At 49.5% G+C, this 22,617-nt stretch overlaps 1 protein-coding gene across 47 annotated transcripts in view; it reads right to left on the reverse strand.

Moving 5' to 3' along the window:
- Nucleotides 1–22,617, reverse strand: part of Tcf7l2 (transcription factor 7 like 2) — a 187,642-nt gene that overhangs the window by 10,987 nt on the left and 154,038 nt on the right. For 20 of the 47 annotated variants that reach the window (XM_078047165.1, XM_078047384.1, XM_078047337.1 and 17 more), the window contains 6 exons: nt 13,784–13,916; nt 11,347–11,449; nt 9,176–9,262; nt 4,207–4,347; nt 3,505–3,664; nt 3,006–3,113 (listed from right to left, as the gene is read on the reverse strand). In XM_078047165.1, the coding sequence (XP_077903291.1) occupies nt 3,006–3,113; nt 3,505–3,664; nt 4,207–4,347; nt 9,176–9,262; nt 11,347–11,449; nt 13,784–13,916 (732 nt within the window). The remainder of the gene's footprint in view (nt 1–3,005; nt 3,114–3,504; nt 3,665–4,206; nt 4,348–9,175; nt 9,263–11,346; nt 11,450–13,783; nt 13,917–22,617) is intronic. The other 27 variants (XM_078047252.1, XM_078047728.1, XM_078047687.1 and 24 more) reach the window with 3 other exon arrangements.

A 22,617-nucleotide genomic window follows, 5' to 3' on the forward strand; every position in this document is an offset into this window, starting at 1 on the left:
CCACTCGGGAAATGTGTTTTGGCTTTTGATCAACACTCCTGTTTAAGCATGTTATGTTCTTTGGTGTACAATTATAAAACAAACAAAAACAAAAACCAAGAGAATGAAGTGAAGTACAAGGTGGTTGTCTGGGATCCAGTAGCTAGGTCTAGTTTCAATTAACGTAGAAAGGTTTCACCTTCAAGGGGTGTCGGCATCTGCACCCCCAGGCCTTTGCTTTAGTACCCACTTCCCATTCCAATGCCCCACAACAGATTCTAAAGGCACCGGCTCCTCCTCTGACCCCGGGGAGCTGTCTGTTTGAGATGCTATGACTGAGGAAATTGGGGTTCAGAGGACAGGGACATAATTAATAGGAAAGGGACATGAGGAAGCTAATACACACTGTTTAGTCTTGAAGGACCTTGCTCAACGAAGAAGCGAAAGAAAAGGCCCAACATAAGGCATAAGAAAGAGGAAACTGGTGAGCAAACGGCAAAGGATTATCTCCTTCACCTAACGTCAAAGAGGCGGGAAGAAACCCATGTTCTGAAATGAAGCTGGGGTGAGGCATAACTATGGCACTGAGTTATTTCTTCTTTTCTATTCTAGAGAATGGACCAAGCCTGGGCATCCAGACATGCCTGGTTTCACTCAATTCTTTTTTCCTGAGATAGAAAGGTTCCGTCACTCCTTGGATGATATCAGGGCTGTGGAAGGGGCAAGCTCAGAAGGCATTTTTCAGAAGAACTGTTAGGACTTTTCAGGGACAAAGGTAATTTGCAAAAACTCCTAGTGCAAGGGAGCTCAAGAAGAAAAGTTTTCCCAACAGCCCCAATCCTCATGACCTTCTATTCCGCACTTTTTGCCCCTTGACTAATCCCCAGGCGTGGAAGAAGACAGAGTCAGAGTGTATCCATGCTCCTCTCCTCACATCAGGAACCTGACACCACCTCAAGGAAGACACATGGCCCTAAATCCCGACCTTCTCCCAAACCTCTTCAAGTCCCCTGGGAGCTCCCAATCACACTAAGCCACATTGTGAATGTGGAACTGAGCAGAAGTCACATCAAGTGCCTCTGGGACCTTCTAAAACCTAGGAAGCACATCACAGAAAGTCTTGGGGAAAGTCCAACACACCATTCTTACGAAGCTATCACAAAACTGAACTTGTCCTTTCGTGGAGAGTTCACCCTGCACAACTCCAGGGGGCACCACTGCCACAGACCCTGATATAAACAGCACAACCTTGAACTGCAGAGTCTGGCCTGCACAGCTGTACAAGAAGCCCTACTGTGACCCCCAAGTCCAGCAGGGCCATGGTATCTGTAGAAAAGCCGAATTCCACTGGATGGTACCATTCTAGATTACTCCAAGAATTGGGTGTGCAGCAAGTAGAAGCTGTGGATAACTCTAACGACTTCCGGCCTGCAACCAGGAGAATACCTGTCCTGAAACCGCAAGGCTGTGTGCAGGCTGTGGACGCTGCCTGCTGCTGCCCGCTCCACCTGGGGGTCAGGCGGGGTGACAGCAAGCCTGCGGGGAGCATTCACTTTCTCATCCTCTTCCTTTCAGCTCCAGAAGAAAGGCTTCCCCTGGGCACACATGCTGAGGGTGCACGCAGAGGTCCCAGGCCGTCACCCTATGCCCACCCAAAGGCGACAAGGGCTCTCGGTGAAGCAGCCATGCCATCCAAGCAGTACTACTCCTTCCTGCTTCAGCCCATCAGGAATGCAGGCTGGTGCTGTGCTGCCAGCTATGGCCAGTGGGAGACAGAGGGAGAGGCAGGGGAGTGGCAGTTAAGCCCAGTGGTCTCCCTTCTCTAAGGTCTACACAGCAAGGAGCAGATGAGCAAGAACGTGCTTAAAGGTGTAAGAATATCGAGGGTGGAAACTTGAGATAGGTGGCCAGGACAAGCAGAAAGCCGCCTGCACTCAGGGCCGTGCGGTCACGCGCATGTTCATGGTTTCCTTGGTGGACGCCAACCAAGTTCTCAGAGCAAATGTGCTGGGCTGGATTCCGAATCCCCACAACGTGGCAAGGCTCTATCACGCATGAGTTAATGGCCTCAGAGAGCTTCCTGACCCTGGGTGACGCCAAGCGGAGAGCATGGACTGGTCCACAACCCCCACAAAACGGGAGGGAAGGTGCTGCCGTCAAGATGGTTTGGCCCCCCTCAGAGTGGAGAGCAAATCATTACGGAAGGAAAAAGCATCACGCAAAGTGACGGCATATAGGGAGACAGCCCAGACCATGGGCCACTAGGGAAGATGTATGGGTGGGGATGATGGTGACAGCGACAATCTCCAGAGGACAGTAAGCCTTCGGGAGAGGAATGGGGGTGTTGGTGCAATCAGTAAAATGATCCTCCAACTAGGGTGTTCCCCAAAAGCCCAGAGAGGAAATGAGGCAAACCTGCAGCCACCAGAGTCTAGGAACGCACCATTTCCTCCATCCTGGCCAGGGTGACTTCCATTGGCTACTTTCAAGGATGTTCCCATCATGCCCCTCTCTGGGTGAGGCAGGCTTCCTACTTCTAGTACACCATGGCGTAAGGCCACTGTTTCTTTTTCCTTCAGGCTGCAGGCCCTGCTGCAAGACCTGTGAGGAGTGAAACTCTCTCCCCCACCCCCTAGGAGGGCTGCTGAGGAACCCCCTCTGGGGCACCCTCTGAATGAGCCCAGTGGTCTCCTTTCTCCAAGGTCTACACACTCATCCAAGAGGCTCGCCTCTCTACCAAGTGGTCCAGGAGGTGTGCAGAAGCCCCAGTGGATCCCAGGGGTCCTGAGCTAGGTCACCAGACACCAGCTTCCTCCTTTTTTCTGGAGAAAAGACAGCATGCTGCCACAGCTAGACTAGAAGCCAAGACACACACCTCCAGGGACCAGGCCAGATGGTAACGGTCCCAGAAGCGGGCAGGATAAACAGTCCTAAAGCCAGAGTCAAGCTGACAGTGACGATTCCCTGCCCACTGGACACAGAACACGTCTCTAGGGAAAGTGTCCTATGGCAAATGATCCACCTACATAGTTATCCCGCGCGGACCAGCCAGGGTACAGCTGCATGTGAAGCTGTCGCTCCTTCCGGGCCAGCTCGTAGTACTTCGCCTGCTCTTCTCTGGACAGTGCATGCCACTGGAGGGGACACAGGGTGGGACAGAGAAAGACATGCAAAAACATCATCAACCACACCACGACCGATAAAGGACCGACACTTCCTGGGGAGGCGAGTGTGACCAGAGATGGCCTCAGGTACAGTCACAGAGAGTCGGCCAGACACAGCCAGCGCTCACAGGAGTGTTCAGACAGAGCACTGTCTGCATCCATCCATCTCGTCTCCGTCTCTGGGGTGGGGACGACCGAATGTGGTGATGACTCTCTGAATCTCATTCTATGCAGAATGCCTGGGCCTGCCTCCGTGGAGCCCACTGAAGACTTCAAAATGGAGCTGGGGGACAGGGTTCCCACCTCCCGGGGCCTCGACGTGTCCACTCCTCCCCCTCGTCCCCACGACGGGGCCGCCTACCCTGCGCCCGAGGATCTGGTTGATGGCCGCGCTCTCCTTCAGCGTGCACTCGGCCACGACCTTTGCTCTCATTTCCTTCATATACAACATGAATGCGTTGAGGGGCTTCTTTATGTGGGGCTTCTTCTTCTCTTCCTCCTTTTTGGAGTCCTGGTGCTTTCTGGACACAGACAAAGTGGACACAGAGCCCAGTAAACAACCTCGTGGCCCAACTTCCTCCAGAGCGCGCTGCCCCGACTCCTCACACCCGAGCCTCGCTGGCTGTCCCCAATAAAAGGCGCACTTCCACTTTCAGTCTCTTCCACCCCGGAAAATGGGGCCAAAATAGCCAGGGGAGGGGCTGGGGCAAGATTCTGTAATCACTGCGAGTTTCACCAATAGACCACTTTCCCGAGGCGTGGGAAGCAGCCCGCATGCCCTGCCTCCGGAGCTTGCAGAACAAAGCTCCAAATGTCCCACTTTGGGGTGAGAGGGCAGGGAAGTGGCTACAGATCCCAAGCCATCCCAACACACACAAAAAAGAGCTCTGTGCTGACCCCCAGGGGGACGAGGGGTGAAGCCCACCACTGCACGACTTCTCTCTCTTCATGGGGAGCCCACACGGGCCAGGTGGCTTGGGGGCTGTAGTCCAAGCACACGAAGCATCCGCCACCAACCACTAGACACTGTGGCCACAGAAGAGCCACAGCAAGGGACACTTACGAGCTGTGGAGGGAGCCGACGTCACTCTGGGAGGATTCCTGTTTGACCGTTGGTGTGACTATGGCCGGATGGGGAATGCCGGTGGTGTGCAGAGTGTGATGTGGTGGGACCATATGGGGAGGGAACCTAGAAGACAGGAAGCTGTGTAAATCGTCAGAATCAAAATGAATGAATGAGGAGGGATGTGTACACACAAATTTTTTTAAAAAGAGAAAAAAAAAAAAAAACCAGCACGTAACATGCACATGAAAGCCACCCACGGCATATGAAACCTGTCAGCGTTAATTAGTGATAAATTAAACATAATGATTCTCATAATGTCATTAAAGCCAATCTTCCCCTTCATTATTGCTACTGACATGAGACATTATGATTTTTTAACATCTTTAGCAAAAGACAAATCCAACTGATGTACTTGGGCGGAAAGGCGGGCTTGGGCTACCTGCCGGAAACGGCATGTCCACTTGTTTTTGAGACATGATTAGTGGCATCTAAGAAGACAGTTTCCTAAGTCCTAATCTGCTGTAGAATGAAAGGTGAACTCTTTTGTTGTATATTGACAGCTAAATAAAATATTAACGTGGTTGAAATATACATACATTTCTGACAATGCTATGCAGGCCTCATTAGGCCTCATTCTGTTGATGGAGTGCAATGAAATTTTTATTTTTTCTTTTGTTGCTATGCCCCTCATTTGACAGGAATGGGAGAGAGTGAGGAAGAAAGATAGGGAAACATTCAAATGTTTTCTATTTGGCTCCTGTAAGTTATGGACGCAAGATGTTTGTATCATTTCACAGAAAGGTGAGACACACAGACACACACACATACATATACACACACACACGTAGTTTTGAGTACTGACTGCCCTTTCTCCTCTCAAAAGTACAATTCCTAAGTCATCTTTACTTACTATGTGGTCTGCACACAATTAAAGAGCTTCTTCTGCAACAATCAAAATGATAAAGACGAAAGTCTGTGTTTTCTTCTCTAATACTATTCATTTCTGAGAAAGACTCTGAAACCCATTTTAGTCCCTGAATTACCATTTCCCAACCAAGCAAATGAGCCAGGACATGAAGAGTGGATTTCAAGGCACTTGGGGCCCATCTGTGGAGGGACAACTGGACAGGACAAATGGTTCGTGAGCGTTCCTGACATGCTTGAGTGCAAGAAGTCCTCCTTCCCCCGCCTTCAGAGCAGCACACATTGTAGACAAAAGCAGGGTGCACGGCGGACAGGGCAGACCCCCAGAAGGTCACACAATGGCAGCTCCTGCTCCACCCGCTGAGGCCATGCCAGTCGGGGACAGGGAGGCTGTCCAGATGAGGGGGGGCCCAGACCTTGGCAATGGTTGCTTTCCAACGAAAGCACTACCCAAGGAGTAATAACCTCCTCCTTCAGAAGCCAACTCTTGTGTGAACTAGAGGTCCTTCACCATGACACTTACTTAGAAAGAACCTTCATTTACAAAGTTCTTCCCATCGGTGGATCAGAGCTAGTTTCCATTTAGTCAAAATGGAATGTTAATCTGACAAATGTTAAATGATAAGAAAAACTAAAAATCAAACAGCATCTACCCAGATCAACAGACACATAGACACCAATGACAGTGGTGATTTTTGCAGGGGCCCCAGAGCCACTGTGGACGCTTGACTCAGAAAATCCACCCTGAGATGGTCCACTTCTGGAGCTGCCTTTACAAATTCAAACTAATGCTGAAGTTTGGTAACGATGATGTGATTGTTTTATGTATTTATTTATTTTTAATCGTTTTATTAGTGAATCAGAGCCATACATAATAGTGGTGTTCATTTTGACACAATCGTGCATGCATGGGATGAAATTTTGCTCTACTTGACTATTTCAATAGGATTAACTAAGAACTTTTAGGGCATGGGGGTGGACAAAAGGGGTAGGTGGGGTGAAGAGACAATCTATCTCTAACACCTTCCCTCAAAAATTTATAAAAGGGAAAGCAAGCTCTTGGGAGGTATTTGGGCTTCCATGTTACTCCCTGCTCCTTCCCACTGTTGGAAGTGCTCCTGTGTTCCTGGAGGCCCTTTGGGTGAAGGGATGAGTGGAGTGGCAGCTTTTACTGTGAGTTCTAAAGGCCTGACATGCCTGAAAACCAAACGTTCCCTTCCTATAGAATACATGCACGCACACATGAGGGAGTGAACACTAGTGTGTGTATATGTGCGCACACATGCACAGACAGACACGCGATACCAGAGGAAGACAGACACCATGATGAGGCCACTTTGGGGTGGAGGCAAATTTTGGGTGCAGACATAAAGAACACACTTCTAAGTTCCTCTTCCTAAACACATATTCAGAGATCTAGAAAGTGTATCATCGAGAAAGAACAACTGCATGTGGACGTGGATGTGGCCCGTGTGCATTCCTTCGCTCAAGAAATCCCCTTCTGCAGACAACTATTTCATGAAATGCAATAAACACCCTAAAAATTCTAAGCAGCTCATTATATACCCCCGTCTGCTTTTATGGCTCCAAGCCAGAATATAATGATGAACCTTAACTTGTTAAGGACAACTAATTTTTGTTTCTGGCTGTCTCAGGGGCTTCTCTCTTACTCACTCTCACTTTACTTCACTGTTGACACGCTTCTGTTAACTGGATGTCATCTGCCGGCCTTGATTTTATGCACAAGCAGTGGGATGCATCTTCCCGTGCAACACTCCTGCTTTGAGTTGCATTAGGTTTGTCATTATTCTCTCATTTTCCCCCTTGCACTTGTAACATTTCATCTCTTCCTGCCTTATTTTTTGTGAGCCACGGTGCACCCACATTATGGTTTATACATGATCTCGCTCCCTTTGAAGCCGGCAGATTTCAGAGCCCGCTCTCGTCAGGAGGAGAGCCTTGCACCAATTTAGCAGGCTGAGGGCCCGGAGCTCCAACATCTCAATCTAAAGGGGGTCACAGGGTGGCACAAGTGAGTGTCAGCAAGAGCTGTTTAATTGCCAATCTAGGCTTCTCCATGGTGTTTAAAGTATAATGACCCATCACTTAATTCTGAGAAGTCCTGGCCCCGCTGCTGAATAGAATGAATATCAAAGGGTGTTCTGGAACAGGGCAAGCTGCCTACATTTGCTATAACTGCCATAAGTATAATAGACCCATACTTCTGTCACCCCATTATCACAATAATGTATTTAATTTGCTGTATACGCTTTTTAACTAGCTACCTTTCATACGGCCTACCTGGGGAATCGGCCGCTTTCCTGCGCACCTCCAGCCCCTAACCTCTCTCTTCCCACCGCTCCCTTCTTCTCCTCCACCCCCTGCCCACCTATAAATCATCGACTAACCTCCTAATGATAATTCAATCAATAAGCTTAACCCCGATCCCTGTCTTACGACATCACTGCTTTCAACCTCTGGACGCACAGAATAAATAAACACGGAAAACAATTGGGTGCAATGGGAATGCAGAGCAGTGGGGAGGGGAGCTGAGGCTCCCAAGCTGCGCCCCTCCTGGGAGGCTCTGGCGCTGCTCCTGCGCTCTGTGAGGCCACGGACCACAGTCCCTGACGAGAGTGACGTCTCCCCTCTTGCTGGTCCAGAGAGCGCAAAAAAGCATCTTCCCGCCTAATGCCTATTGGCATGGATTTTGAAACTGCGATGATGTCATCACACGTGGGAAATGATCTTGTTATCATACCCACAGCACAATTACACCCACTACACAGGCTACGGTGGGTTTTTCTCAATGGGTCTGATTCGCATTCTCTCTCCCACCAAAATCCTCTCTTTTGTACGTAGGAAAAGAGGCATCATGGCCAGGCTTTCTGTCTCTGGTCCTGGTGCCCCACGTAAGCCACTGAGAAGAAGGGAAGGGGCTGGGGACAGCATCCTTGCCATGTAATGCATGCTAATTTAATTATATGCCATCATCAAAATGGATTGGTTGTTTCAGCCCATCAGGAAAGTCTAAACCTCCACCGATTTAATTAACTTGACTGAAAATCAGATGAACAGAAAATAAAACTATCATTAGGAGCAATTAGTGACTACTTAAACATACTGCTGCCAACCGGTTTGTAAATAAACTAACAGTCACTGAAAAATTAGCCAGAATTAATTAGAGGAAGGAAAATGAGAACATGGAGATATGTATGTATGTTGTATATATATTTATATGCTTAAATAGAAAGAGGCCTGAATGTATACATGCCCTGGGTCTTTTAAAAAATCTTTCAAGGATTTAGAGCTGCATGGGCCAATATGGTAGCCACCAGCACATGTGGCTTACTGAGTACCAGAAATGTGGCCAGGTACACAGACCAGATTATAAAAACTAAATATGGGGAAAAGAGGTAAAATTCCATAAACAGTTGCTGTACGGTGATCACGTTAAACAATTTAAACAATATTTCAGCCATACTGTATTGGGATGAATAAAATGTATCATTGAGCATCATTTTACTTTAAAAAAAATTTTTTTTTAAATATGACTACCAGAAAACACCCAAGTCACTCGGTGTCTCACACAGCATCTATTGGGGCAGTGCTGCTTTGAGCTGGGGGGCAGTGGCAGGGGCTGTTTGCTGGGCTTCCTTGCTGACTCAATCAGAATTTGAGCTTTGAAACAACCGATAATAACCGTTCTGCAAAACTCTTCTTTGTACCATAATAAAATGACCTCCACTCCCTCCCTTCTCACTAGTTCAGGACAACAGAGAAAGAAAACTTTAAAAGCTCCACATGCCCCAACTGTTTTATCCTGCCTTCTAAATTTCTGAACATCCACAGCTCCCATTGGCTGAGTCACAAAGATTCGAGCCAGAAAGGCATCACTTCCCCCGGAAGTTCAGGCGATGGCTCAGTGTCTTCTAGGATCGAAGCCTAGTTACACACCTGCTCTGCACATGCACCCACACGGTGGCCGGCCAGGGCACTGGCCTGCAGTCGGTCCTGCAGGGCCCTGGCTCTTGGAACTCACCTGGACATGGAAGCATTGACGGTCAGCGCGGTGGGATAAGGGTGTCTGAATCCTCCTGTCGTGATAGGGTACACTGGTTGACCTTGCCTATAAAGAAGGGGTACATGATGAGAGACTGAAAGCCAGGCTGGGGGTGGGGACAGAAAGAAGAACTAGGGAAAGTTCTCTCTGCACAGTCAGCTTTATTCTCATTTGATCAGAACAAAAATCTTGGGGATTGTACAGCAAGGATCAAAGGGAAGAAACACAGAACAATTTGAATGCCATAAATCTGATAGGAATGGCTAATTAAATTTTATAACCTCTGCTTATGTCAATAGAGACCCTCTCCCCAAGCTGAGACTAGGTGTTTTGTTGTAATAATTAAAGGCGAAGTCTAGCTTCCTTTAATGGAGCCATCACACTAATTGAGGGCTACACATCCAAAGGAAAACAATAATGAATGTAAATTTATACCAAAATAAAGTACAGTGAATCAAAGGACTTCAGTTGCGCTTTGGGCCTCTTTCGGTATTTAGATCTCGGTGAGAAAACATTAAATTAACAGAGCTTAATTTGTAGCCTTTTGTCAAATTAACAAGTGTTGACAAGAGTTACCGGGGGGAGAGTCCCCAAGAAGAATTGTGGGTAACCAATAGACAATCACACCTCATTACAATAATTAAAAAATACAGCAACATGCAAAATAGCATCCTCATGAAAGACACACAACTTTTCCTGACAGAGGGTTGTCTGAGTTGGCTATTCCTTTTTATCTAGCTTTCAATATCTTCCCATCAGCCAAACCAGGCCCAGGATGACTGAGAACTATCAAGGATTGGATCACATCTATTTAAGAAGAAATGGGTCATAATCTCAAAATCACTTCTATTCCAAACAAAAAGAACACAAAACAGAAACTGTGCAAGGGCTGATATTTGGTATAGGTAATACATGATCCAACCTATTTTTAGCGCAGAATCTGTTCAACTAGAGAAATAAAGGGGAACTGGGAGGTGAGTCAGCCCCAAACTTTCTTTAAGGGTACAAATGGCTAGCAGTCCCTAAGGTCCAAATCTGAGAGTTCCACCAGGATTTCTTTTTTAATTTTTATTTTTATTAGTTATTGATGGACCTTTATTTATTTGTTTATATGTAGCACTGAGAATTGAAGCCAGGGCCTCACACATGCTAGGCAAGCGCTCTACCACTGAGCCACAACCCCAGCCCCCAGGATTTCTTTTGGCATTCAACAATTGTCCTATGTTTTCTGAAGAGCAGGAGTTACCGATAAACATGGAGAAACACAACGTACACACAATCACAAGACATGACACACCTGCTCATGCACACTGTCCACCACACACACAGCAGGCGTAGGCATGAAAGGCCTTTCTGCTCAGATTCTAAAATATTGTGGTGTTAGGCTGCAAAGGGCAGGTGAATCACCTCTGCAGTGACAGGGATGAGGGCGGACACTCAGGAGGGCCTGGTGTGACACACTCAGTGCTCCAGTGGCCTGTCCCCATCCTTCACAGTTGGGGGAAATCTCCCAAGAGGCCAAGAATCACAGGAGCTTCAGCACACAACCCTTTCCACTGTCAGATTTTGGAAGTGACGGGAGCAAAGGGGCTGGGGACACTGGGACTATAAAAGGAGAGCCCCACCCCACCCCTGGATTTCACAACCAGGTTGTTTCTGTTCCCACGCCCTCGCCCCACATCAGACCCCACCCACTGCAGAGAGGACTCAGCCACCCCTCGCCACCCTTCAGAGTTGGGTGAAGCCATACCTAAAAGAGTACTCAGCATGTCACCCCAGGGACATGACCCCACAGTTGGAGATGCCACCAGCAGAAGACGACCATCGACTTCAACAGTTGGAAGCCCTAGCAGCCTTCTGCAATTGCAAGTATCTTGAGGGCACCTCGTCCACAGGGCCTCTGGGGACTGTGGGTTCAGAAGGTCAAGTCTCCACATCCCTTTTCTACAAACCTATCTGAAGGGTTCTCATTCTCCTGTGTTCTCATGGAACATCTTCCCCATGGCCTCCCACCAACCCTGTCCTTCTGACACACACACACACACACACACACACACACACACACACACACACACACACACACAGAGACTAAATAATAAACATGCCCATGTAAGAAACAAAAAGGAAATTAAAAAAATGGAACTCCTTACTGTGGTACTAACCATCCTAGCGGATGGGGGATTTGTCCTACGGTGCCAGGCGATAGCGGGTAATACGGAGATATGTCTGGAGGGTGCGGAGGCCGTGGGATTCCTGAGAGAAGATGCAGTGTTTTAGGTACAGGCGAGGGAGGGGAGGGAGGAGCAAGAGCTAGAGATGGGGACAGGAAAAGGAGGCAGAGTGGCATCTCTTCGGAACCCTAGCATGAGGTCATTCATGATTCTGATGGCAGAACGTCACTAGGATTTGTCTCATTTTCTAATAGTCTAAGTTTAAACAATTATCTCATTCTAGAGGGACTGGTAGAGTGGCTCAAATCAGATTTAGCAAATGTCACCTTGATCATTTCAGCCTTATGTGACTCCATGCAATTAAAAAAAAAAACATCTAAAGAGCCTCGCACATAGCAGGTGAACAAAGTTACACTAACTCTGCCCTCAGAATGGGTCCTTTTGCCCTTTTAATTCTGACTTACCTGCGGACAGTTCCTCCTCTGATTTACAGCATCTTTTGAGCTATGGCGAGGAAAGGTTACTCTGATTTCTTTTAAAAGAAGTCACCCCTCTAGAATGGCAGCACCTCTATGGAGACAATCTGCTGCAGGAACTACCAGATGCCACTGGTGTCCCGTGCCCAGGAGAGTCAGAACTGAACAGACAGAGCTGCTGGAGGCCCGGCATGCTCAGCTCTGGGCCTTGCTCCTGAGGGGCTGTAGGCCCTCATCCTATCTGCTGATAGGTACCGTGCATCAAGGCCGTGCATCGGGCCCTCCCGAGGCACACAGGAGTGAGTGCTGAAGGTGGGCGCCACAGCACTCTGCCAGGCTGCACAGGAGCACACCCTGCAACCAAGTCCCAGGAAGCGGAGTGCTGGGAGCAACTCTGACAGACAGCTCCTCTGAACAGTTGAGGTGGGAAACCAAGTGCGCAGCATCGCAGAGTCACAACAGAACATGGAAGGGAACGAGCTGCGGGTTCATGGATAAAAACTATTTCATTTTTTAAAAAAATCATGCAGGAAGCTTTTAATCTGTAAATGAAGTCTCCCTGGGTGACATTTTCATGCAGACATTGCTTTCTCTCAAACAGATTAGCTGGGCTTGGACCCTACACCGAGCCATTTGCACACTTGAAAGAATGTTCGCAGAAGAAAAGTAAACAGTCCACAGACGTTAATCATATGTTTTACGATAACCATTTAAAAGCTATTCCCTGTACTACCATTATTTAAATCAGACGCTGACGCTGCCATTCACTCGCAGAGCCTGGGGCTGGCTGGCAGCCCCCTCCAGCCATGCAAGTACCAGGCTGGTCCTGCACCAGCACAAAGAGGGCTCAGAAGGGAGTGAAAACCCGCTCCTGTGTGGCTTCTTTCAGGGCCAGTAAAGGCCGCCTTGCCGGGCAGCCTTCCTCACCCAACACCAACTGCTCCCTCTGACAAGTGAGGTGGAACCACCATTTTAAACCACTCTTATGACTGGCTCGCTGGGAAAGGAACCCCAGCCTGCCAGCGGCACCCTGGCCTTCGCTGATCTCCCATGGCCACCCCCCCCCCGGGAGCTGTGGCTGCCCGCCCCCAGTTGGATCTTGTCCTTGGGAGGGCTCCAAGTAACCCTGCCTCCTTGCCCTCTCCCCTTGGGAGAAAAAAAAAAAAACAAACCAGTCAGCAAGCCAAGTGTGGTGGCGCACGCCTGTCACCCCAGTGACTCGGAGGCTGAGGACGAAAGTTCAAAATCAGCCTCCGCAACTTGGCAAGAGCCTGTGTAAACTTAAAAATCTTTTAAAAGGGCTGGGGATGTGGCTGGGGGAGGTTAGGAGCCCCCCTGGGTTCAATCCCAGGTACCAAAAAGAAAAAAAAAAGTAGTCAGCAACAAGCAGAATGAGGAAGGGGCTGCTGCCTGGGACCCTACTGCTTGTTCTATGGGAGAATAAGAAACAGATCCTGGATGTGGGTTTTCACATCTGTGAAATGGGCTTGTTAAGCACCCACAATACTGCAGGGGAGAAGAGCCCAGCTGAACCAGCAAAGAGAAGGCACAACTCCGGGGTCTTCTGAGGCTGTCCATCATGGAGTCTATTGGCCACCAAGAGAACTGGGGCCTACGAGCCCCGCTTCTTCCCTCCCAGAACTGTGACGGAGGCCAATGCGACTCCCACCCCCACATCTGTTTGGGGCTCTAGTGTTGTTGGAGTTATGACCACTCCTGCACAGAGTCATGTCTATACCTCTGCAAGTGGCCTTGTCCGGAGGGGAGGGCAAACTCATCCCCCCACCAGGCTTTGGCTAAGAGCGTCCTGCTCAGTTCACAAGAGGGAACCGGGGCCCCTCCACCACCACTCCCACCAGCCCCCTCCCAGCCTCCCAGGTCTGCCACCCCCCCGCCACCCCCGCCTGGTGCTCTGCCCTGGCACGCAGCCGGTGGCCTACCTGTTTTGGGGTCTACGTCAGCTGGTAAGTGTGGCGGCGGGTTTCCCGGGGTGAAGTGTTCGTTGCTATAGGTGATAAGAGGCGTGAGCGGGTGGACATGGTGAGGGTGCTGCACCACCGGCACTTTGTTCGACTGCAGGGAGGGAGAGAGCAGAGTGACACGTCGAGCCAAGCCTTCAGAGCAGGGCCCTGCAACGCCCCCAGACCTCAATTTTGTGAGATGCATTCAACTCTGCCTGTCCCCCACTTCCCAGTTCCCCACTGAGCCTGGCATTTAAAATGTCTTCTCCATCCCCACCCAGCACAGAGCCCGAGACTGCACTTTTCCCATCGGCAGGTGGGTCGAAAGCGGGGGCTGTCATCTCCCAGCCCTACTGTGCTCCTACCCACGGGGGAGGAGTCTCCCACTCAGGCCCCCACCACAGGACTCTGTGAGGCAGGCAGGGCTTTGCAGGGACCAGCAAGGAAAGCCTTCATCTACAAGAAAACTGCCAGGACCCAAATGCACCCGGTGAGCCTCCCTATCTGCCTCCCCCCCGCCCTTCAGAAGGCGGGCACTCTACAAGCCTTTACAGATCTCAGGGATGAAAATCCCCACTTGGGCTCTGGGTGGGAGTGTGAACTTTACCAGAAAGCTCTAACTGCCCGGCAAGCACCTGCATATTTTATGCAGATTACGCAGCACTGATTCATTAGGAGTTTCATTAGGAAGTCATCAGGGACCACTAATAAATTAACTGGATGATGATGAATTGGGCTAATAAAAGGTAGGCATTTTAGAAATGGGCAGCCGGCTCTTGCAAACAAAGTACGAGTATTTTTGTGTGTGGGCAGGGTGGGTCAGAAGAGAGAAATGGGGAAAAAAAGAAAGAAAGAGAAGCATTTAAAGTATGTTTCTAGGTGCATCCTGAAGCTCTCTCCGATGGCTCTCCTCTTCCCCACCCCACGCTAGTCCACTCCCCTCCTCTATGCTACGCTATAACTCAGCCCAGCAAGATCACAAAGAAAAAATTAAGCTGAAACAAGCGAACTACTGGGCCATTTACTGAGAGTAATCCAATTGCAAAAAACCCTATTCCCAATAGAGGATTTTCACTAAAATCCTACAACAGGGACATTTAACCAGATTAGGTACCAGCGAAGATAAAGAGGCTAGTATTAGATGATGAATGGATTAGAGTCAAGTTTCATTTCAGAACGTGTCTTCATTTCCTTTTATTACTTTTAGGAAGGCGCAACTTGCATTAACATCAAGGAAAAGGAACTGCATTAAAAGAAAAGGAGTCAGGTTCCATGCTGCCCACTAGCGCCTCTTGAGCTCAGGGACCACGGAGCAGTCTGTTCTCACCAGGTTTCTTCTTGTCCTTTTTTTTTTTTTTTTTTTTAAAATATGGGTGAGGAAGGCACAGGATGCAGGAAGGACAAACACTCCACCACAGTGCACCATGGGGGGGCGTGCACAGAAAGACATATGTCTCACCAGATGAGCCAGAAAGAATTACTGAAAAAGAACACCTCCAAACAGCCTGCTTTGGCGATTCCTATAAACCACAGGATTCCGCAGAAAGGGGCTAGTTGTCGCTTGCAGAAACCTGGTTACCATCTTGCAATTAAAATAACCGAGTTAAAAGCCATCAAAGCAGAGGGAGCTTTTGAGAACAGACATATCCTTAGTGTCAGGAGCTAGAAGGTCAAGGCCAGGTGGTGAACAACCAGGCAAAGGGCCCCTGTGCCTGGGCCAGTGGCAGTACCTGTGGAGCTACTGAGGGGACCTTGAGGGGAAACATTTACATTCAGAACAACTAGAGAAGGAATGAACAGATGACTCCCCACAGTGTGCTGGGTGTTGGGAAAAGAGAAGGGGAAGGGAGTAGAGAGACAGACAGACATCGCCAGGTGCACTGGCATATGCTGCAATCCCAGGGTCTCAGGAGGCTGAGGCAAGAGGATCACAAGTTTGAGGCCAGCCCGGCAACTTGAGAGACCCTGTCTCAAACATTAAAAGGAGCTGGGGAGGTGGCTTAATTCTGCAGGGGCCTAGTGTTCAATCCCCAGTACTTTAAAAAAAAAAAGAGAGAGAGAAACAGACAGACAGGCAGAAGACAGAGATGGTAGAGAATGGACACCAGAAGGAAAGGGAAATGACTATGGCTGTCTTCTAGAAGTGCCCAGTTTGGTTGGAAAGATAGGCAACTACTGACATGAAAGAAAGCAAGTGTAGAAAAACAGTGACCCCAGCAGAACCACACATACCGAGGGGGGAAGGCTGCCCCTTGGGGGTGGGGGGCTGCTCAGGAAGTAGGACCATGGAAGGAAGCAATTGGAGGAGGAGGGGCTGGTGGGGGCAGGGAAGCCAGCAGCTGCCAAGGCTGATGGACACTGGCAACTCTCGGAGGCCTTCTGTGAATTCTGATCCCCAGGCTGGGCAATCTCAAGGGGGAACCTGGCCCGTAGTTCTAGGCTCAGGACCAGGCACCTGGGCTGCTGCAGATCGCCATGGTGAGAAGCCCCAGCCAGAGAACCACAGGGACCAGGCAAGCAGAGCGGGTTTGGGGTGCGAGTTCTAATCATGAACCAAGCCCCAGTTCTCGAGAACCCACAGGGGCGCTGGCACAGGACCTAGCACGGGCCAGGCTATGAATTATGGGGGCTGGTTATTACTGTCACTGTTAGGGAGGAGCGGCCTGGCGACATGGCTCTGTCTGCGGTTCAGAAGCACGAGTCCCAAGCCACCTTTCAAACAGGACCGATGGGGAGTGGGGGGGGGACTCTTTCTCCACTCGCACAGAAACAGATGAAGACCACATTTTTTGGCAACAGAGAAGTGGGTGTAGAGATTTAAAATTTAAGTCTCCCCCTTCCTCTTAAATACATGTACGAAAGCAATTTTAACCCAGTCTGAGCTCTGGGATGGCTGCCAGCGCCCCTGTGTGGTTCGGAGACCAGAGCCTAGCCAACTAGTTTTTTACTGTCCATTCAAAACTCTAGAGCATGGTGATGGAGCAGGAGTGCACGGGGGACCAGGGGACCAGGTGCTCCTGGCTCTGGGAGATGATAATAATAAGTATCCTATTAGGGCATGGTGCCCCTCCACAGCATAACCACAACTGCTTCCCAACCAAGAACAGAGAACTCTGCGGTCATTTCTGCCAAGGCCAGGGTCTATCTGGTGCTCCACCCAGCTAACCGGATGGCTTTTATGATGAGAGGATTTTCATCTTGCAAACGCCTGTGTCTCTCTAGTCTCAGACCCCACAGTTCTTCCTTTTCTTATCATATTGTGCCCATGGCAGGGGCTGGATATGCATCTTTCAGAGCCCCACTAAAACTGTCTCCTCAGGAAGGACTACTGTGTCTTCTAGAAGGTTGCATCCTCTGCAATGCCCAGTCTGTGGGAGCCGTGAGCACCATCTAAAAAATGCCTAAGAATCAGAAACTGCAATTGGTGGAGGAAGAGGACAGGAAGCCACTCACAAGACGCTGGCTTCAAGGGCAGCTGGCTCTGCACACACAGCCTACTTAGAATCAGGGATCGGGCTGGCTGGCCCTTTAAGAACCACTCAGCCCAGTGTCCCACAGACACCAGCTCAGTTAAATCAGTGCCTGTAAAATGCTTTCAGAGCCCACTGGATTTGCACAGGGTCCAAAAATGAGAGCTGTGAGCTCGAGGAAAACCCAGGTGTAAATTCTGCTCCAGTGGTCTGTGTGACCAGGGGAACACTGACCTCTCTCTCTCTAAAGGGCATATAAAAAAGTGTCTACCTCAAGAGGTTGTTGTGGAAAGCTGAGTAAGATCACATATGTAAGGTGCTCAGCACTGTGCCTGGTGCACAGCTCAACGCACCATAAAAAAATAATTAAAGCTGGGCACGGTGGCTCACACCTATACTCCCAGCGGCTGGGGAGGCCGAGACAGGAGGAGGCTGGAGAGGTTGAGACAGGAGGATGGCGAGTTCAAAGCCAGCCTCAGCAATGGAGACGTGCTAAGCAACTCATTGAGACCCTGCCTCTCAATAAAATACAAAATAGGGCTGGGGATGTGGCTCAGTGGTCAAGTGGCCCTGAATTCAATCTCAGGCACCATAAAATAATAATATTAATCATCATCATCATCATCACCAAGTGGCTATGAATGATGATGAAGTCAGCTGCTCCTCCAGTCTCCTCTAATTAAATTCACAGGAAAATAAAATGCAGCCACAAACAGCACTCTTTATTTCAAAGGTAAGGCTGCACAGGAAGATGTGTGGCCAACCTTCCTCAGTCACGTGCCCTTCCTAAAATGTAACATTAATAAACACATCTCTGGTGAGAAATTCATTGCTTCATTGTGCCAATGAACAAGATTGTCAAAGAGAAGCTAAAATTTTTTTGAAAATAAACAAAGACAAAAAAAAAAAAAAAGAAGAAGAAGAAGAAGAAGATACTTGGAGATGACCAAATCCCCGGAGAATCTGGGTGAGTGAGGACCTTGAAGAAGTCAGAGCTAATATAAATAAAACAAAAAATTCAAATAGCAAGATGCCCGCCCGCCCCCCCCCCCAGCATTCCCTTTCTTTCTGAACAGCTTCTACTTCTGCAGTCTTGTGTTCAAAACTGCGGGCCCCTCTCTAGGAAAATTCACATGCGACAAGGGACTTTGCTGGGGAGGGACACAGGCCACCCTCCAGATGCGCAGCACAGAAGCTAAGTCAAGAGGCGGTGCTGGGGTCCCTGCAGCAGGGTGGTAACGCCTGCCATACAAACAACCACAACCCCAAACCTGAGCCTTTTAGGAATCGCCTTACCTTCAACATGCCTTCAGAACTACCAGGGTGTACACAATCAAAGACAGCCAAGGGACGCTTCAGGAAGCACCCAAGGTACCAGTATTTAACCCTTTCAGAATGAGGAAATTTATGACTCTCTAAGCACAAGAACAAATTCTCATAAAATACCCCACATATTCCCAAACTACCATCCAGAGCTGCCCATGCACACCAGCACCATCAGCACCAGGTGCTCACCTAGGAGCGCACCGCTCCAGGCCCTCATCTGGAAGGTCTGAGGGTAGGAAAGGGACTGGCCAACCGCCAGACCCAAGGTGCCATCCCAGCCCCGTTCAGGGAGGCCCCTGCTTCAGGGAGCCAGGGCTGTGGTCAGCCTCCATGTGGAGCATGTGACATATTTATTCTATGAAACCTCGTGACAAACCTATGGAGCAGTTGGCATTAGCTCCATGCAGTAAGTGTCTCCCAGGTCACATCCCTGGGAGATGGCTTTTCCAAGCCATGCAGCCCCACATGCCTACCTCCACATCTTGCAACTGCAGCCACCCCAAGAGGGATGGGGTTGGCTGCCAAGCTGTTGGAGTGAGAGGCACCCCCACGAGATCAGCCAGGGACAGGCTTCCCAACTGGACGCAGATACTCCAGGACTCTGAGCTGAAATCAATCCTCAAATCTCCTAGTGACTCCCCCTGGGCCTACCCCAGTTTCACCAAACAATGTTCCCTGCCTATCACACTCCGGCCCCAAGCCCAACATTAGGAGCAGATCAGGATTCCCCAATTCCTCCAGGCTCACCCTGGCCATAGTGCAGATTTTTTTTCTTGAGCAGGGGTAAAGGAAAAACCACCATCAGGCTGGCTGTGGAGGAGCACAGCGGGCTGGGTGGTGGGGGCGGGGAGTGGGGGGTTAAGACATCTACTAGGATGCTTCTGCTTCCCCAATACAAACATGCAGTATTAGGACCCAGCGGGATTCTGATAATAAAAACTCTATATGTGGTCAGTTCTGAGCTTCCAAGAAACTAAAAAAAACAACTCAAAAAACTGAACTCATTAAGTGAAGCAAACAATATCTATTTAAAAGAAGCCCCAAATCCTCACCTGACTTCAAATTAGTAGGGCTTTCTGCTTTCTACCTGGAGAAACTGCTATTTCCAAAGCAAAGCCCTCCCCTGCTCTGTTCATTAAGTTCCCTGGGTTTTGAGCATTGAATAGTTAAATCATAAAGAAAAGGTCCTTTAACGGCCCTCAAAGCACACAAAGCCTTTCGACTGGAGTATTCACAGAACTACAGTGGGGGGGAGTGGGAGGGGCAGCCCCTATGGCTGACCTTTGGCCTTTTGAGAACCCTTAAGTGTCGTGTTCTGCAACTTGGCCATGCCACCCTCATCGCCCAGCGCCCACACACCCGCCAAATGCTACTCATAAATTGGGACTTGGCAAGTAAAAGATTGATTAAGGCCCTTCCCCATCCCTCTGCCAGCCCCCTCTAACCCCAGCCCCTCAACCTCCCATAACTAGGGGCAACCTGAAGGGAATGAAAGCTTGCCTTTCACCTCCGCAACCTATTAATCAACGGACACTGAAAACAAATAGAGCCATTGCTAGCGGGTCTCTCCACCGGCCTCCTCCTCAGCACCCCACCCCCTGGCTCTCTCTTTCTGCAGAAGAAAAATGGGGCCAGAGAGTGCCTTGGAGCCCAGCACAATAAAACAAAAGCCACACAGAGGAGCATTTGTCAGCCTCTTGCCCTCCTCGGGTGGATACGGAAGGTCTTCAGTGGTCTTAAATCACGAGGGGCTGGTAAGGGCTTTGGGAAGGGCCACCACTCGCTCCGGGTTTACATAAAAAATGGGTTTATAGTTTATCCGTGTGTTTTTCCAGATGCCGTCTATTATGGCAGCACGGAGGCCAATGGCGACTAGTAAAACGTTAATAGACGTCTCACGTCACTGCGGCCACAGAGGCTGGGGAGGAGGAGGGGCTGGGGTGACTGAGGAGGGGTGCTGCTTCTCAGTCATCCACAGCCCTCTGGTGATGCGACCCGTCCTGCTTTGGCCAGGCTCTGCAACAGTGGGTGGTGCGACAGTCAGCCAAGGTGGCCCTCCTACCCAGCAAGGGGTCCCCCAATGCTGGGCAACCCCCTTGGCCACTGGAAGCACCGCAGGGGGGGAGGCAAGCAACCTGTAGGAGGCCAGCATAGGTCTCCACCTGCCCAACACTCCCAACACGCCTGCTCCATGGACAGAGGCAAAGGCTGGCAGGGGCTCCCTCCGGGCCCCAGGTGGGCTTCCTCTCAACAGGGCTGCCTCCTCCATCCCATTCCTCTCTGCTCCAGGGCAGGGTCTCCTCGCCCCCAACACATACAGCTTCAGCTAATGGGGCTTTTTTTTTTTTTAATGACAAAATGTCTATTGATAGCTACTGTTGAAAATAATATATAACAGGAAAGCTTTCTCCAGGTTTGAGTTTTTACTTAAAGAAACAAGGTGGGAAGAGAAGAGCTGCAGAAATGAAATGTCCCCCTGCCACGGCAGCGCTCCGCCTGCAACTCTGGCCACCAGGTGCCGCAGACAGTGCCCACCAGTCCAGGCCACATGGCTCCATCTTCACCACCCAGGGGCCTGCCAGGAAGGTGCTGCCTATTTGGTTTTTAAATTATCTATGGCTGGCTCCCCCGCCCCTCTGGATCAAATCCATTCCAACAGCAAGAAGAGGAAGGGTGCAAACTCTCCCTGCCATTTGGGAAATTCTGCAGGCTCATAGTTTCTCAGGGATTCACAGAGGCAGTAACAGTCTCCTCCGGAGGAAATGACTGAACAGGCAGGCAGGAGAGGATAAACGGGTAGTCGGTTTTCATCCACATTCTCACGCACACGCATATACAGAGAACTAACTCGAACCATCTTAAGTCCCTGGGTTGGGGGCACGGGCTTCTAAAATACGGTCACCCAGCTGGGCACATGCCAAGCAGACCACCAAGCGATGAGGGCCTAGAAGGTCAAGTTCAGCTCCTCTTAACGACCTTTCCCAAATTCTCACTGGGGAGGTGGACAGCAGTGGAACAGGGCTGGAGGTGTCGGGGTGGGCACATGAGGGGGGCATTCAAATCCGGAAGATGTGCTCCAGCTGCTCAGCTCTTTGCAGACCGCAGCCAAGGGCCAACCAGCCAAGCTGTGCTTTCACAGGCTCTTGAACAATTACTTCCAGTTAAGTTCATTAAACATAATTTATTTCCACTCATTCTCATTTATTTTCCAATAAAAAGAAAGCATCCCATTGTGCCTTCCCCCAACTAACTCTTAAAACACTTGTGAGCTTAAGTCTAGGCCCGCTGGTCCAGTTTCACCCCTGGCCAGCCGGTTTCCAGAGCTTCCTTCCTGCCGGCCTCTCTCCAGTGACATACCTCTGCACCAAACTTTGCAACCCAGAGGTCAGCAAGAGGGTGCACCACAGGGTCCACTGACTGTCCTAATCCTCTACCAGGCCATGGCGATGAAGGACCAGCCACTTCACCCATAAGTAATTTCCCAGGAATTTGCAACCTCCTCCCTCCCTCCAAATATTTCTCTACTACTTGGGTATTAAATGATTAGTGTTAGCATAATCAATCTTGTTGAGCATCCGGGTTTGCAGAAAATGTTTGGGAACTGGGTAAGAGGGTACAGCTGTTTCTAGGAGATCTGATTTTCAAAACAGAACCAGGGATAAACCTAACCTATTCCAAATGAAGCACTCCAAAAGCCCAAATCTGAAACGACTTTTAAAAATAATAATGATTTCCAGTCAGCCACCCTACAGCAAACACAACAACCCCAAACCTAGAGATTCCTAAGTATGATGGAAGGAAATCACCAATTTTGATTGAGAGGAAATTTTAAGCCGGTAAGGGTTCTTATATCCTGGGAGTTCAGGAAAACAGTATTCAGCAGAATCCGACACTACCTTCCCAACTGACACGTAAGAACAGCTGCTAAAATGCCTTTTATTGTTCTCCTGAACCCCGGGCCTAACTTTTCAATCTTAGTCTGTATTTGGAAATCATGCCTGCTCTGTGGAGCCGGAC

Source organism: Ictidomys tridecemlineatus, chromosome 1 (assembly GCF_052094955.1).
Source record: "Ictidomys tridecemlineatus isolate mIctTri1 chromosome 1, mIctTri1.hap1, whole genome shotgun sequence".
Taxonomy (NCBI): domain Eukaryota; kingdom Metazoa; phylum Chordata; class Mammalia; order Rodentia; family Sciuridae; genus Ictidomys; species Ictidomys tridecemlineatus.